General features: G+C 31.0%; 1 protein-coding gene across 1 annotated transcript in view; it reads right to left on the bottom strand.

The window, feature by feature from the left end:
- Positions 1 to 1,552: 1,552 nt before the first annotated feature.
- The window catches only part of LOC139491116 (uncharacterized), a 29,176-nt gene continuing 11,018 nt past the window's right edge, over positions 1,553 to 19,710 (bottom strand). Inside the window, exons 5-13 of the mRNA XM_071278487.1 lie at positions 18,362 to 18,486; positions 16,865 to 16,919; positions 13,960 to 14,023; positions 11,887 to 12,069; positions 10,248 to 11,002; positions 8,528 to 9,378; positions 6,600 to 6,790; positions 3,852 to 4,674; positions 1,553 to 3,268 (exon numbers count right to left, since the gene is read on the bottom strand). Coding sequence (XP_071134588.1) covers positions 3,138 to 3,268; positions 3,852 to 4,674; positions 6,600 to 6,790; positions 8,528 to 9,378; positions 10,248 to 11,002; positions 11,887 to 12,069; positions 13,960 to 14,023; positions 16,865 to 16,919; positions 18,362 to 18,486 — 3,178 coding nt within the window. The 3' untranslated portion in view covers positions 1,553 to 3,137. The remainder of the gene's footprint in view (positions 3,269 to 3,851; positions 4,675 to 6,599; positions 6,791 to 8,527; positions 9,379 to 10,247; positions 11,003 to 11,886; positions 12,070 to 13,959; positions 14,024 to 16,864; positions 16,920 to 18,361; positions 18,487 to 19,710) is intronic.

Here is a 19,710-nt window from a genome sequence, read left to right as displayed (position 1 = left end):
GTCAGATGCAGACTTGGGGTAATTGTAATTGTAATCGTTAATCAGCTGTAATTGATTACAATTTTTCAAGTAATCAGTGTAATCATTAATCAGCCAAAAATCTGATTACATGTAATTTAATTTAATCAATTACTTTTCAAAATACCCTGTAATCCTGATTACTTTTTGATTACATTCTGATTACAATGAAAAAAATCTTAAACTGTGTTTATGGTCAATAAATGAACCTTTTTTTTATTCTTATTTGATAATTATTTAAGATAGTTTGGTCTACTTTAAAAAGCATGTTAATGCATTTGTATACTTCAGTAAAAAATAAACTGTTACAGTATTGAAAAGTCATCATTAATGTTCTGAGAATATATATATGTACAATAATTGTATTATATGTCTCCCTTAGTGACTCAGATGACACCTGCCAATTGGACAAGATCACCTTACAATCATTCCATACACCACATATAAGAGGGGGTCTGGATGGGGGGTCTGTTATTCTGTAAACATTTAATTTTCACCCCTTAAGCCTTTATCTCTATTCTTCAAAAAATTAACCCCTTTTTTCTCTAATCTTCAAAAAATTAACCCCTTTTTTCTCTAATCTTCATTTTTTTTTGCCCGTTATTCTCTAATCTTCATTTTTTAAGGGCATTATTCTTTAATCATTTAACCCAATCCAAACCCTCACATAATAGACATATTGCTTATAGTATTTGCTTGTATATAACAACAAAACTAAATATTGTTCACTGATGCATGAAATGAGGCCAAGGTCAGATGAAAATTGTTTGATAAAAATGAGGACCTCAAGCTTGCAAGATATGCACAAACCAAATAGAATTATCCTATTACTCATATTAAGAGAGAAATAAACATTACAAAAAATCCTAACTTTTTTCAAGTAGTCACTGAACCATGACAATAAGGTCAAGGACATTAGACATATAAGGCATCTTTATACAAAGTAGGAAGCATCCAAATCTTCCATCTTCTAAAATATAAAGCTTTTGAGTAATTAGTTCATGCTGCTGCCGACAACACTATCTCTATGTCAAGCTTTCTGCACAAGAAGTTGCAGGCTGGACAAAAAAATTGTCAGATATAAGAAAAACAAAATAAATGCTTTACAAATAAGTATTGCATTGCTATTTCAATACTAATATATATATGTATATCAATGAATTCATAACAAAAATATGGCACTTTTGTAATATGGAACACAAAAAAATATACAGTACAATGTAGATATTTGCCATCTTTAGACACCATATTTAAAACATATCCATATAAGATGAGCAGTACAATGAATGGAATAGTATAAAGTCATGACAAGAAAATTGTATTGATTTTGGTGTGGTTAGTTGAAACTTCAGTATTTTGCTTTGTGTTCAAGTGGTAGAGGAATGAAAACAATACTATTCTAAGGGAGATAATCCCAAAGAATTGAAAAAAAATAAAGAAAACATAGCTTTCCTTATGAAAATATCAAAAGCATGAAAAACAAACAAGCATTGCATTTGTAAATGAAATACATATGAAATATGTATATAAATACATTGTAAATATAAACAGAAAATTTATACTGAAAAAATATCAATTAAAAATTGAAAAAAATATTGTAAAAATTTAATGCATGTAATTAAAATTTAAAATATATTTGTTTGTAAAACAATTTGTAAACTATATAAAAAACATTTTCCTTCTAAAATTGTTTCACTACGAACAAATAATATTTGTAAGCTATAACAAATTAAATGCTTAACACATCACCAATGCCATTATTTTAATATGCATACTATTGTATCAATAAATTCATAACAAAAATATAAGTGCTGCCTGCCCATTCTATAATATTTGATAGAAAATCAAATTATTTTCAAGCTACAAACTGTGCAAAATAACCATATTTTATCGAGCAAATACAATTATGCATGAAAAAATTTAAAGATTTTTTTTGGAGTTAACTCAATAAAATAGACATTCTATGTATCAAAATAGAAAAACTGGCTGTAAATTGTAAAAAAAAAAGGTTACTACAATTATAAAATATTATGCATGTCTTCATTCACATTAAAATTCATACAAATTAATACATTTCTATGACAGAATTTGTTAATTGCAGTAAAAATCTGGGAAATCATTGGAAGTCCAGTGTGAAACAAACCCATACTAGGTCATACTACTTTCAATGTAGTATTGTACATTTTATACACAATAAAAAATTGAAGAAGGCACTCTCAAAAAAAATTATTTAATTCCTAACATTGTCCATCAAGTTTTTGTTTCAAGATAAATGGAGAAAAAAAACTTTGCTGAGCCATGCATGATAGAACTGCTACCATGTATTCTTGAACAAGTGTTTATCAAAAGCTTAGTTGATTAAATATTGTACTTAACAGAGTTAAGTGCTGGACACCACAATAAGTTGCACATGGTAATATGTATCATATGAAGAAAAAAAAAATCCAACCCTTTAGCCCCTTTTGAAAACTAACGGTTAATATACAAATAGATTGATTTACATCTGAAATTCTCTTGTAGAAGAACTTTGGGACAAGGAAATCTCAAAATTTGATTCAGACATTACCTATTGATCATAAAAAAAGCAGCCTAATTTTCATAAAATCCTATGAAGGTTTGACAAAATTATTGATGTTTGAAAAACAATACCTGTATCTAAATATTAACTGGGAACAACCTCCCTACCCCCCCCCCCCCCCCAAAAAAAAAAAAATAATTAATCTTCATCAAAAATACTAAAATGAAAAAAATAACCCAAAAAAAAACATTTATCTGCATTAAAAATACTGAAAATTAAAAAAATATATTTTCACTTATTTGCTGAGAATGCTGTTCCTTGATAAAAATATAGCAGGCTTGACAAAAAAATGTAGAGTAGAAAAAGAGTTCCATCCCTTCTCCTATAACTATTAAACTGACTTCAAATAATATTGCATATATCAAATGAACATACAACAATAATAACTACAACCAAAGCTCAATAATAAAACAAAAGCTCCTTAGATTCTTTCCCTGCCATATTCATTTTAACGGGAAAGCTGCTCCTTCCTTGTTTGCTAAAATTCATTTTGGCAGAAAGCCCTGCTCTTCATATCACCTTGAAAGACAGTGAATGCAGTTTATTTTTTGACATCTCTGCTGGATTTTTGACGGGACACTTCTTCCGATCTTGAAAGTTGTAACTGACGTTTTCTTCCAACTGTCATGGTAACCTTTTGTTGTTCAGTATCTTCAGATTCTCTGGTTGTCTCTTTGAAAGAGTAGATATAAAAGATGTTAATAACTTAATATACAATTTTCATATTCTTAAAGATTACTTCATTTAAGTGAATGATATGATCACCTCAAATACTGATTGGTAATTTGATGCAAATTTTAATATTTTTTATATTTTACAATAGCCAAATATGTGAGAATGACAATGAATTCAATCCATTTATATAAATCAGAAATTTAATAGTCAAGTAAGAATTACAAAATTTTGTGATAACAAACTCCACAGATTGGTTATTACATGACTTGTTTACCATGTATACTTAAAAGATAACTAATACTGCAATCAATTCTTTTAGTAAGTTTTTATGTTTGTGTTTGACATTTTATAATTATTAGGTCTATTATAGTTTACTTTTATACAGTAAGGGGTTTGATTATTGTTGAAGGATTGATGCTGTGACCTAGAGTTTAATATATCTAATTCATGGTTTCTAACAGATAGTTGTCTCATTTGCAATCATACCAAATCTTCTTTTTCTCATAATTCAAAATGTTTGAATCAATGATAATCCTCCATTTCTCTTGTTCTTTTTAAAGTAAACAAATCATTTAGTTACCTTCCTTTTCCTCCTCTTGTACAGATGGATATCTTTGTTTCATGTCTTCCAATAATTTTCTTTTTTCTTCTTTATCTTTAGTATCTATAATACTTAAATATTCCAGTACTGGCATTTCTAGATCAAAACTCTTATCTTGTGAGGTTGATCTAGTAGACTTTAAAACAGCTTTGCCTTTTTCTGATGTTTCTCTCTCAACACTGTCAAGGAACGCCTGCATTGACGGATCTCTTGACCTTTTTCTTTTAAAACGTTCCCTCTTTTCTTTAGAACTTATATCATGAGAAGAAGTTGAAGAGATACTGCTTCTTTCAAATGACTTTTGTTGAATTTCTGACAAATATTTTTTCCCACTTTCTTCTTTTTCACCAAAAACTTCATCTTCTTCAATTGTTAAATCTGTCTTTGCAGATTTAGAAGAATTTTGATCAATGTCTTCTTGAATTTCCATTAAACTTTCAAAACCTTTACCTTCAATGACCTTTGTTTCTGTTTCCATGGCAACATCCTCTTCTTCTGATGTTGAAAAATCGTCAGGATTTTCCATTCTTTCAAACAATTTATCAAAATCCATCACCTCATCATCTTTTAACTTATAATATTTAAATACGACTTCTTTGAACTCAACTGTTTCGAAATTTTCTTCCTCTGAGACACTGTCACTGTCGTCTACTCTGACAGGTGTGAAGGTCATATTGCCTGGTCCAGCCATCATTATTTCTGCTTTGACATCTTCTATTGGAACATATTCACTGTGTTTTATTGTCTCTCTTTCACTTCTTGCTTTTTGCCTATCTTCCTCAAATTTACCTTTTTCAAAATCCTGAAATTATGTTTTAAACAGCATAATCTTAATTCTAATGCAATTTGTATGTAACAATTTTTTTCATTGGCTAAAAGTTGCCGTCAATTCCACAGTTGACCAGGCGTAACTCAGGAGGTCCAACCATTTTGAAATGATTGAATCAACAAATGTTCGATTACTACTATATAATCGAAAATAAAACAACACCTACCTCGAATTCACCATTTTAATGTTATTTTATCAGAATTTGAAGCGTACAGGTAACGTAATAACCTCCACTTTGGAAGTTTTCATTTGTATGACATCACATTTATCCATGACGTCTTGGCGCCAAAATTATTTATGAAGGTTCACGGATTTTTTTTTATTTGTCAAATTTAGACAGTTTTCCAATTTTTATCGTATTATTTCTTTTTGAAATGAATTAGAATCTGAATAACAGTACTGTAGTTGAAGAGTTGCCACGGTCAATTTTGATTTGATGGTCGCAAATCTCCGTTTTACTGTCTCCGCTACGCGTCGCCAGTAAAACTGCATTTGTGACCGTCAAATCTACAATTGATGGTGGCAACTCTTCAACTACACTTACTGTTATTCCTTAATTGGATACTCATCCTGAGATATTAAGGAACAACCACTTAATTCTGAGGGGTTGGGGGTGAGAGAGTTGCCTGGCAAATTTGATGAGGTCATACTTTTTATTTCTATCTTAATGGCTGCCAGATTATATCTTTCAATCAGAGCTGGACAAAAATATTTATTTTTGACTCCTCATAAAAGTGACACAAAAAGTGCCCACATCAAAATCCACTGGTCATCCCCTAAAGATTTGCTATAAAAGTAATTTAAAATTTACAGATCAACATATTGGTAGAATACACATATAGAACTTGGATTAAAAAGAGCAGTTAAAATAAAGTGTAGAATTTTTATTCTATTGAAATATGAAAATATAATAGCTTTATAATTACTAATAATTAGGGGATAGTTTCAGTGGTATAGACAAGAGAGGTGTAAGAGTTGAAATTGGTAAAATAAATAAAACAAGTGAAACTGCGAGGTACTGCTCACTGATGATACCCCCGCCCCAAGTGGATAATATCAATAGTGTAAAAATATGCAAGTTTTCGGTAAACAGGAAGTTGTCAAGTGATGACTCTGAAAACGCAGCACACAGTAAAGCTGACTTATATAAACCCTGAAACCAAATTTCAGAAATCCGTGTATTGTAGTTCCTGAGAAATAAGTGACGAAAATTTTCAACTTGGCTATCATGTGTAAAATCATACAAGTTTTTGGTATACAGACAGTTGTCGAGTGATGACTCTGAAAACGCATCACACGGTATAGCTGACTTATATAAACCCTGAAACCAAATTTCAGAAATCCTTGAATTGTAGTCCCTGAGAAAAATGTGACGAAAATTTTCAACTTGGCTATCATGTGTAAAATGATACAAGTGTTCGGTAAACAGGAAGTTGTTGAGTGATGAATCTGAAAACGCATCACGTCGTATAGCTGACTTATATAATATAGCTGACTTATATAAACCCTGAAACCAAATTTCAGAAATCCTTGTATTGTAGTTCCTGAGAAAAATGTGACGAAAATTTTCAACTTGGCTATCATGTGTTAAATGATACAAGTGTTCGGTAAACAAGAAGTTGTTGAGTGATGAATCTGAAAACACATCACACCGTATACTGACTTATATAAATCCTGAAACCAAATTTCAGAAATCCTTGTATTGTAGTTCCTGAGAAAAATGCAACAAAAAATATTAATGGGATGGACGGACTGACGGAAGGATGGATGGACAGACAGAGGTAAAATAGTATACCCCCCCTTTTTTTTTTAAAGCAGGGGTATAATTACATAGAATAGTATTTTGAATGATGCTATTGACATGAAATAAATCATAAGTAATAAGAAATTCTTCTCACATTGTAAAACTTGATGGCTGGTTCAATTTTCTGTGTCTCTCTTGCCTGCTGTAAAGCCCAGAGATGTTCAGCTTTTATTTCCTCATATTCCTGCCTATGTATATGTATTGGATGTAGACCACCACATTTAGTCATATCTCTGGTAATCTCGTAAAACATTATTCCTTCCCAAAGATGGTTGATAGCATTTCCTATTTCAAAATATAAAGTTAATTTTAAAAGCATTTCATAGAAGAATGTATCAACATCTTTATATGAATTTATCACAAAAGAGCTATAAGCCTTTTAATATGTAATATACTTGTAGGGTGGTGAGGTCATTAAAATTGCTTTAGAAGTTGACATACAGTTTTCATCAGTAAACAAATACCCCCAAAATATGTAATGATCTAAACTTCTTCACATCCTGTGAGAGCAAAGTTGTATTGGGGGGGGGGGGCTTGTATATTTAATAGAGACTATCTAATATCTACCATTAACATCTATTTCCCTACAGGGAAAACGGTACTATTACATTTTTCCAGCTATAGGTTGGCCTTTTGTGTACCCAAGACAGGTGAAGAAAGTCAACTTAGGAGGGCTGTGATTGGATACAAGGGTACAATATATTTTTTTTATTTATCTATGAATAACTACAGTGTGTAAATTTACAATATAAATTTTAAAACCTATTGAAATATTTTCTAGAGAATTATTCGAAAAGGCTTCCAAAATTTTATAAATTTGGTGCAAAATGACGGTGGGCATGAATAACATAAACAAGCTCCGTTGGAAATTGGTCATGATACTATTTGGCTTCAATTTTTAAAATAGAGTAATAAAGTACTAACACCACACATAACTGTTTTATCCAGGTTTTTATTATAACAAGAATGTGTCCACAGTACACGGATGCCCCACTCGCACTATCATTTTCTATGTTTAGTGGACCGTGAAATTGGAATAAATTCTCTAATTTGGCATTAAAATTAGAAAGATAATATCATAGGGCACATGTATACTAAGTTTCAAGTTGATTGGACTTCAACTTCATCAAAAAGTACCTTGACCAAAAACTTTAACCTGAAGCGGGACAGACGGACGAACGAACGGACGAACGAACGGCCAGACAGACAGACGGACGAACGGACGCACAGACCAGAAAACATAATGCCCCTCTACTATCGTAGGTGGGGCAAAAAAACTGGTAAATTTAGAAAATGTTAGTATTGTCGCCTATGGCAGAATAAATAGTACCGTTTTCCCTACAACATTAAGCTATAAATAAATAAAAAAAACCAACAATTACTGTTAACAAGTTCCCAATTTATGATATGGTAATCATATTAAAACCTTATATGAGCAATCAATGATAAATAGAAGAACATACAATGAAAAGCAGTCAAAGACAAAATATGCTTTTAACATGTAACAAGAGGCTCTAAAGAGTCTGTGTTACTCACCTGCATCTTCAACAATGGCCCTTTTTTTCTAATCCTTCTAATAATTTTCCTTTTTTAAGTTTTGAATCATCTATACATTTTTTTTAAAATGCAAAAATTATCATTAAAGGGGAATAACTCCAATATCGAGGCAACGGAGGATTTCAGGTATTATGGCTTATTTGTAGATCATGTCTTGCTGATCATTTGTGTTATTCAAAGTTTCTATCTATCTATTACAATTTTCAAGTCTCTCTGCCAGGTAAGATCAAATAAGGAGATGTGGTATGATTGCCAATAAGACATTTATTCACCAAAGACCTAAGGATAAATAGATGTTAGCAACTATATGTCACTACACAGCTTTTAACAATGAGCAATACCTATAACTTTTTTTTTAATCTTCTATTTGTTTTTCAAAAGTCAGGATTTTACATACCCCCTACACCACCATTTGTCAAGGGTATGGGCAAAACCCATAACATACAGCTATAAAAACAGCCATACCTTTTTGTTTCTTGTCATACTCCTGTTTTGCCTTGTGCAAGAGGATTTTGCCCACTAGATGTGGTGTATGTGTACATTTATAATGAGGTGGCTGTAGGATTTTCCTTCTGATATTATCTGCTTCTTTGATATCTTTTACTGCATCACTTAATGCACCAGAAACTTTCAACAATCCAAGCTCGTCGTAGGATTCAGCTCGTTTCACTAATTTATCAGCGTAATTGTCATACTTGTGTAGATTCATTTGCGTGTCCAAAGCCATAGCTTTTGTGTAATATCTAACGGATTTTTCAAAATTTTCTTTCGCCTCTTTTGTATTTTTCAATTCATTTTCTTTTAGTCCTATTACATACCACAATCGACCAATGCTTGCAATAAATGAAGGGATGTCCAAATTATAAAAATTTTCAACTTTTTCTGCAGCTTTCTTAAAAGCAGCATAGAGATTTTCTCTGGCTTCTTCTACTGCAGGTGGATCAAGCATAAGACAAGCTTGACCTATTTTTTCATAAATATTTGTAATATGATACATGTAACGATGTCGTACAAATTTATGTTCATTGAACAATTTCTGGGCCATTGTAAGATCTTTTACTGCATTTTCCAGCTGCTTTCTTCGCATGTTAAATTTTCCTTTGAGGAGGAAATAAATTCCAAAAACAGGGGCCAAAGCAGTACCTATGGCTGTAACAACATCACAGGTACTTTCTATCTCTAGAAGATACTTTGCTACAAGTTCATTTCTGTCAACATCAAAGAAAAAACTGGCTTTTTCAATTTTCCAGAATAAATATTCTAGTTTGCAATTCCTCTGCTTACTGCTTTCCAACATTTTTTCAATCCTGTTTATTCTAGAAAAAGAAATGAATTTTGTATTCATTATGCATTTGAATACAATACTTAGTTCAAGTCAAATGTGAGTCTCTGATATACGTCACAAAGATGGCTATATGCGATGGCATAAAAGCAATTGCATTAACAACTAGTAATTGTAAACATCTCTATCAATGTGAAAGTAACAGTGTCTTGGAAATAAAGAGTTAAAGTGGTAGCAATTCTATAATAACTATTTGGACAATTGTTTTGTTCTGTTTGCCATGTCACTTGTGGAGCAGAAACTGCTTACCTTTTCTGAGCATCTTACTTCAACCCCATTTTTTTGGTTGGTTTATGTTGTTCAGGTTGTTTATAATCTTTAGTATATCTATCTGTTTGTTTTTCCCCTTTTTAGTAATGGCGTTTTTTCAACTTGTGAGTTTGAATGTCCCTTTGATATCCTAGACTCTCTCTCGTCTGTGTAAAGGTTTGATATTATTGTTGGACTTTTTGTCATATAAATGTTTCGACAGGATTTCTGTTTTCTATTTTTATTGGACTTAAAAACAATACAGCCACATAATAAATTGTCTGTCTAACCTACCTAAATGTGAGAAGTTTTCAATTATGACAACTAATGTCTTTAAACAATATTAGCAGAAATGTCGAAGTAAAAAATCACAGTTCAAATATAAAACTTGCTGCTGTACAACTAACTATCCTGTACGAAAATCTATTCTAGGTTGGATTGAATCTGCCAAGCCCTTTTCAATGAGTTGAGAATAAACATAGAATGGCATCAAAGATGACATAGGATAATAATCTCATTGTGTTACTACAGCCTTTGTAGTCCATGTTCTCAAGTGACCAAAAAAAATATAACTCTGAACATTTATTTACATACCTATGAAAATCTCCAAGCAAGAGGTTTCCAACTAAAACCATTTGAGTACATAGTAAAATTCTGTCCTTCATATCTATGGTTGTCTGTGTATCTTGGACATGATCACCTTTAAACAGACTAATGAAGTGCTTCTTATTTTCTTCAATCATCCTCCAAGCTTTCATACAATTTGTGTCCATTTTTTCACCTATTTTCTGCACAGCTTTTTCAAAATGACTGACAAATCCTTGCCATGCCTTTTTTACTTCCTCTTGAAAACATCCATCCTTAATTAGTTCTTTAAGAAACATGTAAACAAGTGGATGCAAAGAATACCTCAATTCATGAGTCAAAAAAATATCAGTTGTAGCTGAAGTTGTTTTCTTTTTCATCATGTAATCTTCAGGTTCTGTTATTTCCACAAAATGCCTGGTTTTTAATGCTAACAGGTCCATTTTAGGTCGCATAGTCATGTTAAGTTCACCAAACACAGCGCTGGCAGCATTAACATCAAACTTTGCTGTCTGGAATACTGTGAGTCTTGCCAATTTCTTCTGGTATTCAACATCAAGCGAACTGAAGGTTTGTGCTAGACAATTATTAACTTGCAAAGCATGGGAGAGTCCACCCTTTTCTGCAGCTATTTTTAAGTTATATCTTATAACTTGAGGTTCAAGGAGTCCACCATTAACTGCACTACATGTAGCCCTGATGGCCAAGGGACAATACCCACAATATCTTATAATATCTCCAGTTATCTTTCTATCAGTTTTGTACTGAAAAATATAAAATACTTCTGTTTGTATAAAATGTTTAATACACATTCCTACGAGTTTTTTTTTTTATAGATTTGTAATACAAATGTACATGTAATGATATTGTAACATCAAAAAGGATAAAATATCCAGTATGTTTTTATTTTATGTAGAGCATATTTCAAGTATTTTATTCATCCTAATTGATGCAATTTCTTTTAAAATCTTTATATTCATGTAAAAAAAAATCCCCCAAAAAATGAAAAAAATGTCTGTCTTTATTAGGCCCTCTTCCAAGACCTTGGTGCTATAAACTTCATGAAATTTTACAAGAAATGAAAGCGTGAAAGTTCTTACAATAAAATGATTAATATTAATTACATTTTAAAGAGACATCAGTGCTGATTTTCAAACTCACCCAAGACATTACTGATATAAAACTTTGAAAGAAATTTCATAACAATCCTACAAGAAATGTAGGTGTGAAAGTGCACGATGCAATTTTTTAGGTACATTAATCTGGTAAAAATAATTGATCAATGCTGGTTCTTGACCTTGTCCCAGACTTTGCTCATATAGACCTTTTATCAAATTCATAAAATTCCTACAAGATATGTATGCTTGAGAGTGCTATTAATGCAATTTACCATATTATTTTAATTTCAAAGGGGCATAACTCCTTTAAAAAGTGTTGTTTAGAACTGATTTTCTAACTCTTCTGAGAATGTCATGTGATAGCGCTTAAAAGGCCAAAATGACAATCACATAGTCTTTCTATGTCTTATGAAATACATCGTGTGGGGCAAAAAACTTTGTTGACAGTTTTGCCTGTTTGACTGAAATTTCCTTATATTGTTTAATTGTCAATAAACTACAGGTGTATCTTCCTCAAAATAGATAATTACCTGTTTGTCAACACATTTTTCATAAAGTTCTGTTGCCTCTTTAACATTGAGGGGCTTCAGTTCTATTTCTAGTACTAACTCATCCATTCTTTTCTGTGATTTACCAATTTGTCGCATTTTATCTATAAACTGTTTATCATCAATTGCAATCAACTTCTGTCTCGATGTAATTAATATTCTGATCTGAAAATATAAAAAAAATATATTGCTAGTCTCATAATGTTAAGTATATCATCAGTTCTTCCTTTATTTATTTTGCACCTTCCTATTGTCCATATGTTATAATAAAACAAGAATGTGTCCATAGTACATGGATGCCCCACCAGCCATGCGCGTAGCTACATTTACGTCAAAATGGCCAGGCGTACATTTGAATTTGGTAAAAAAAAATCATCTAAAAGAATTGGTTACCAGTACATCAACCGGCTTCTTAGTCTTTCTTCAATGGCATGTAATTTCGAATGAAACTGGCGAAAATTAGTATCATATTAAATATTTATTCATTTTCTGTCAAAGTCTAAATCTACCGTGAATTCTATACTCACTTTCCTTTTTTTTTTTTAAAGCAATCCATTAAGTACTAAGTTTCGATATGTGGTTTGCATTTTTTGTCGTGCCATTGACATTTATGTCGCGAAACGAGACATTTCAATTCTTAATTTTGGCAGCGATGCCAATATTATAACTATGTACATGAAGGTTCAGTATGTGAATAACGTTTTAAGATATCATTAACTTTGTCAAAACTTCAAAAAATTCTACGGTAGCTGGACAAAAACTGTGTTTATGGTCAAAAGTGAATCCAGAGCATAATGACGAAATCATATGTGATGAGTTTTCCCGTATTTTATGGATAAAAGGAATTTCTTTTTGTATTTACAGTCTGAGGTTAAAATTTGTTACATATCAAGTACTTTGTTAAACCTTCTTTGAATTTAATTAAACTTTCTTGAAGTTTTTATTTGCATGGTTAAATTCTGAAGCAAAATTTGTTGGTTCATTTTACAGCGTTATACTGAGATACTGCAATTTAAGTCCGACGATCTGAAATTTTTGTAACATTTATTTCGAGCCAACAAAATTTCAATCCTGGTATCTATGATGAGTTAATTTACATTGATAAATTTATAACCTCCATATTTTGTTATGAAACTTGTGCAGAAATTAATATTCCAGACCAAGAAAAAATATGTAATGAAAATATTTGATTTGTTTATAATCCTATAATGGACTGATAAGTGAATATACTTTTCGCGGAAAGAAATCCCAGGCGAGAACCAGGGTTCCATAGAGAAACCTTTACAAATTTTAATATTGCACCTGAACAACTCAGAAAATTGATTATTTCATGTTCATCTACAAGTAACTGGTTTGGACGTTTACTCCAAATCCAATAACCGTCATTACATTCAAAATAAACACAATGAAAAGATTAAACATAAAAAATAAACCATTTTGAATGTAAAGAATATTGTTATTGATGAGATTTCAATGACCATGATGACAGGAATGGTATGTCAGCCTCGATAACTCTTTAAACTTCCTGTGGTTTCACCCCGTTAATCCATTACCATGCAGCAGGTTCTTTGGCCTGGACCCGCTTTGGCCCGCTTCAGGCCTTTCGCCGAGGTTCAGGCTTACACGTAAAAATGATCTAGCTACGCCACTGCCAGCAGTGGCATTGACCCAGTGGTTGTAAATCATCAAAGATACCAGGATTAAGTTTTGTATTTACAAGTGGTTATTACTTTGCAATTCAGATTCACTGAAGCATTAAAAAGAACTTCAATATTCTAGATTCTAAGTTATTCATAAACTATTAAAGCAGTATAATAAGTATTTTTTCAAAAAATTTTCATCCGATAAAGTTACACAAGCACATCAGGGTACTTTATATTTGCTTTTGCATTTTCGATTTTAAATCAATGTTCCATAGGTAAATACGTGAAAAAAATAAGAATACAAGTGGTTTTGCTCATTGTTGAAAGCCAGAAATCCCCCCCCCCCCCCTCATCTCTTTTCTCATCTTACTTTAATATTTTGAATTTTCAAAAAAAAAAAGGATAAACTTACTGTTGTGTCATCTAACATCTGTAGAAAGTCATTGAAAAATTTCAACACTGGTGATATCTGTTGTCTGTTAAATTAATGAAACATAAAATGTTAAAGTCATTACTAAAATGCTGGTGAAATCTGTTGTCTGTTAAATTAATGAAACATAAAATGTTAAAATCATTACTAAAATACTGGTGAAGTCTGTTGTCTGTTAAATTAATGAAACATAAAATGTTAAAGTCATTACTAAAATACTGGTGAAGTCTGTTGTCTGTTAAATTAATGAAACATAAAATGTTAAAGTCATTACTAAAATACTGGTGAAGTCTGTTGTCTGTTATAGTGTGTATCTAATTATAAATATTTGGGTATCCAATTTAATGCATCATGTTCTTTTTCATATGCTCAGAATGATTTATACCAAAGAGCCTTAAAAGCATACTTCAAACTATGTAATGATTTTTTAGTGCATAATCCTACTATTAAAAATGCAATTCATGTTTTTGACCATACAATAAAGCCTATACTTTTATATGGGTGTGAAATTTGGGGATATTTCAATCCCTTTACTGCACGTTTAAAAAAAGAAAACATAACAGTGGATACAATTTACTCAAGGATACTTTGTGAAAAACTTCATATTAAATTCTGCAAATATATTTTAGGCGTTAATAGGAAGAGTACAAACTTTGCAGTTTTGTCTGAATTAGGCCGTTTTCCACTTCACTATGATATAGTCAAACATGTTTTAGGATATTGGCATCGTTTAGAAAATATTGGCTCATCATTTCCCTTGTTAAAAGCTGCATATAATTGTTCTAAAAAGCTATTTGAAACAAAAAAAACCTCTTGGTATGGATCAATTAATATTTTAAGGGAAAAAATGTCAGGCATAGAAAAACATATTCTTGAAAAATACTCAACATTTAAACTACACTGTGGTCAGATAGTTAAGGGATACTATACTGCATTGTGGAAAAAACAGCTAGACAAACATAAAGATGGTAAACTACGAACTTATGTTACATTCAAGTGCAACTATGGTTTTGAAAATTATTTGTCAATAATGCGACATTTTGAGCAAAGGAAATGTATAACTAGATTAAGAATATCTGCTCACAAATTGCAAATTGAATCTGGTAGATACCAGGGTACTCTTCGACAAAACCGAATTTGTCTCAGGTGCACCTCAGGTGAGGTTGAGGATGAAGTTCATTTTTTATTTAAATGTGACCCTCATTTATTAAAAAGAGAGGAAATGATGCAAAATATATTAAAATCATGTCCAAACTTTCAAAATTTAAATATTGATAACAAATTAATTTGGATAATGAATAATGAGGATCCTAATGTACTATTTGCATTTTACAAATATATAGAAGATACTTAAGAATTAAAGTACAACTTAATCTGCAATAACTAATTCATTATAACTCTTTAATATAAATTTGGATACCCTGTTAAGCCTGCACAGATCATAAGAAGAATTTCAAATTCTTTGGCACCGTCCCTTGATGATCTTTGCTGGCTGGACACAGAATCTATAATCTTAGAAATATGTTTTAAAAATATATTTTCAATAATTAAGGAGCTTGACTCATCTGCATTAAGTACAAGTAGGGACTCCCCTTTAAGCACCGACTCTTGGTGCTTTCTGCAGATAAGTCATATTAAATATCCTTTATTAAATAAACTTTGTTATTTGCAGTATACCTCATAGTCAAATGTGGGAGTGCTTAATTGCTTTGTTTTTTATTGGGTTCTTTTTGTATTTTTTTTGTATTTTTATATATTGACATTTCTCCGCACAAACTACTAATGCCTCATGTTTGTCTTCTCAAAGTGAAGATACACTTACCGGGTGCACTTGAGTCATTTTCAACATAGTATTCATTGAATAATAATACATTGCTACTATTTCGTTGAGTGTATTTTCTGTGTTATATTATTTTATTTTATTATTTTTATAACACTTGTTACATATCTTTACTGTGTGTGTATTGCATATGTTATTGTTTATAATAATATTGTCTGTATCATATGCCCTCCTGGGGCCCTAATTTGGTAAATAAAATATTCTATTCTATTCTATTCTATTCAATGAAAAATAAAATGTTAAAGTCATTACTAAAATATCTCAAAGAGTATTATGTACAGTAATTTTGTTCCAATGCATTTTAAACATAATATTTTTATTTTGTGTGTTGGAATTCAAACATCTTGGTTTGTGCAAATAGTTAGATGATCCAGTGACAAGGCAAGGAGTTATTTACACTTATAAATACATACATGACATATATCATCAAACAATTATAATGTCCAATTTTATCTGACCCAAATTAAAGCTTATTTTTGTACTCATGCCCAATGCACAATTATTTGCTAAATTGCTTAAAAATATGGTTCATTCAAGATTTACCTTGCTCAGCATGATAGTGCTATTTTTCAATAGGATGACATTTTTAGTTAGAGATTAGGTAACATGTGCTCATGATGCATGTTGTTGATCAACTGTATGTTGTCTTTTTTTACGGGTATGTAATTTCCATGGTTTTAATCATCTTTATAAATGTTTCTGCGTTTACATGAGAGCAACTGTTTCACATCAGTAAATTTCAGAAAATGTTCAGTATCCTCCAAATAAAATCAGAGGACACATCTACATTAAGTTTCCTATATGATGTGATTTCAAATTAGTATGTGTTCTACCCTTTCTACGAAAATGAATGCATATGAATGTATATTTACATAAAGTACCAAAAAAGGTCTTGGACTAATTAATAGTATGGGTTTTACTCGCTGTTAAAGTCCGTACAGTGACCTATAGGTAATAATTTCTGTGTCATTTGGTCTCTTGGTAGAGTTGTCTTATTGGCAATCATACCACATCTTATTTTTATATAACAGAAAGAAATGACATTACCTTCCTTTTCTGTTTTGAAGAAGACCATCTATATTATCAAATAACAATACTGTCCCTTTAAAAGAAAATAAAAGTAATTTCTCATAAGGGGCTGAGCATTTGATATTCTGTTTGAGCCATGTTTTTTTTTATTCACATTACCAAGTACTATTAAGTTTCAATAAGTGTAAGAAAAGATTGTATACCTAGTATTATTAAACTAGATATGATTTAAAACTTAAATAATATAATTGAGAATTCTGAAAAAATATTAATAAAAAAAATATGATGAAGATAACCCAACTATTAAAAAATGTGAGCCATTTCCACATGGCTATTAACATGATTAATAAATGTAAGTTAGTTCATACTGAAATATCATGCAATAATTCAAATTTATTTCAGATTCAACTAATTCCTTGTTATTTGTATGTAGACAATGCTTCATGAATATTGTTTTTTAAGACTGCTTCATGAATATGTATTTGATTTTCATGTGAAACTATTCAAAACATTTTGTGAGTCAGGCCATTTGTTTTCTAGCTCTTACCAGCGGGGAACAGTTATTCAATTTTGCCTGTTGCAATGTAAGCTCATTTATTTTCAAGCTTTCCTACATTATTGAAACTTTTTGTCCAACCCTTTAGGAAATTGTTTAATCTTTGCAAGGACAAGTAATAATGCTATATTATTTGAGTAAAAGGATCAAAGTTTATACAAACAAATGCAAACAAACCAATTGTTAGCTAGCCAAGTTCTGGTTTCAGAACACTAAAGGCTTAAATATGGATTGAAAGTGGCTTTTTAAGCTAACACAAGTATTTCATTGCACAGCAAAAATAAATAAAATCTAATTTATGTTGTAATCAATATTAATTAAGAAACAATTCTTTCATGCCATGCTCTATGCTCATTTTAACATGGGTAGGCATTATATTTGTTAATATCTTAATACCTAGCGTTAGCGAGGTATTAAATGTTTACAAATATAATGCCTACCCATGTTAAAATGAGCATAGAGCATGGCATGATAGAATTATTTCGATTCTAATAGGAATATTTTGAACTTTTGTACTTCGAAGCGGACCTATAGTAGACGCTCAAAATGTCGGCATTTTGATTTGATGAACAAAAACGTTATAGAAAAATCAATAGTTTATCAATAAAAAAAGAACAAAAACATTTAAATTTACTTTTAGAATGTTTTTATTTAATTTCCTATCGAGCAACACCAACAAAAATGTCCATTTTGATCTCTGGCATTGTTCAAAATTCATCTGACGTTGCAATTTCAATTGTGACGTCAATCACGTGCAGTCCATGTTCTATTCAAATTAGAACATGGCTTTGTACCCAATGCTCAAGAAGAACGTCATATTAGAATTGATTACGAACACAATGTATTTTCCACCATAATTGTCAATGTGCATTACAATTTATAATCAAATACATATAATATTTATATTGAGAATTAAGATATTATTCCATCACGGGATACTACTTTACAATGGCGCTCACTTCTTTTTATGTCAGGAATGATTTTCCATAGTTTCTTGATCATTTCTGGTATATCTGTAGAACTAAAGGTCTCATGTAGTTCTGTTAGTGTTAAACTCAGTAAATCCAATAAAGTATCCCTCTCTCTGTAAAAATACAATATAAAAATTCCGTAATGACACAAAATATGTCATTTTAAAAAGCAGAATTTGACTTCAGCAACAAAAACAGTCTGTGTCAGATATACATTTTGTATTTGTTTACTTATGCTACTACTTCATGAAGATTATTTCATTTCAATTTCTCTGTATTTTTTGGATCCCCTTCTCTATTTAACCTTAATTATTGAAGATGTATAGAAATACAGTTTGTAAATCTTGATGATTTCAAATTTCAACAAACAGACAAATCTGATGTTCAATAGTTGTCGTTTGTTGATGTGGTTTATAAGTGTTTCTCGTTTCTTGTTTATATTTAGATTAGACTGTTAGTTTTCCTGTTTGAATGGTTTTACACTAGTCATTTTTTGGGGCCCTTTATAGCTTGCTGTTTGGTGTGAGCCAAGGCTCTGTGCTGAAGGCCGTACTTTAACCTATAATGGTTTACTTTTATAAATTGTGTCTTGGAGCAAGAGTAAACATACCCCATCTTCTTATATCTAAACCCTGAAAACCAGCTGTTTTCCATTGTCTATTAGGTAGTTAGTTTTTAAAAGTTTCACTGCAGTATGGGATTCTGCTAACATGTTTGACCCAGTCACATTCTGTATGTATGTGCCTGTCCCAAGTCAGGAGCCTGTAATTCAGTGTTTGTTGTTTGATGATGTGTTACATATTTGTTTTTCGTTCATTTTTTGGTACATAAATTAGGCCATTAGATTTCTCGCTTGAATTGTTTTATATTTGTCATATCGGGGCCTTTTATAGCTGACTATAGATGTGGTATGGGCTTTGCTCATTGTTGAAGGCTGTATGGTGACCAATAGTTGTTAATTTCTGTGTCATTTTGGGTCTTTTTGAGAGTTGTTTCATTGCATGGCAATTATAACACATCTTCTTTTTTATATTTGCACTGTTTTAATTCTCTTAAAATGTGAATAAAATTACTCTTACTACTTATAAACATTAAATCTATATCACAAATTCTAACAATTTAATTGATCCTTTTTTTAAAAAGGACATTACTTAATTTGCTGATACTCAATCATAATTCGCTGTTTCAGAATCTGATGCATTCTGGGTAGTATTTTCAAAAGCGATCACCAAAACGTTGTGATTGGTTTAAATCATTAATAACAATAGAAATTCAACCAATGATGTAACATTATTTTCAATTTGGTGTAGGAACAATGAGATTACCTTTATATAGGG

The sequence above is a fragment of the Mytilus edulis genome, chromosome 10 (assembly GCF_963676685.1).
Source record: "Mytilus edulis chromosome 10, xbMytEdul2.2, whole genome shotgun sequence".
Lineage (NCBI taxonomy): Eukaryota > Metazoa > Mollusca > Bivalvia > Mytilida > Mytilidae > Mytilus > Mytilus edulis.
Note: the sequence above shows the minus strand (reverse complement) of the source record. Positions and strands in the feature narration are given on the sequence as shown.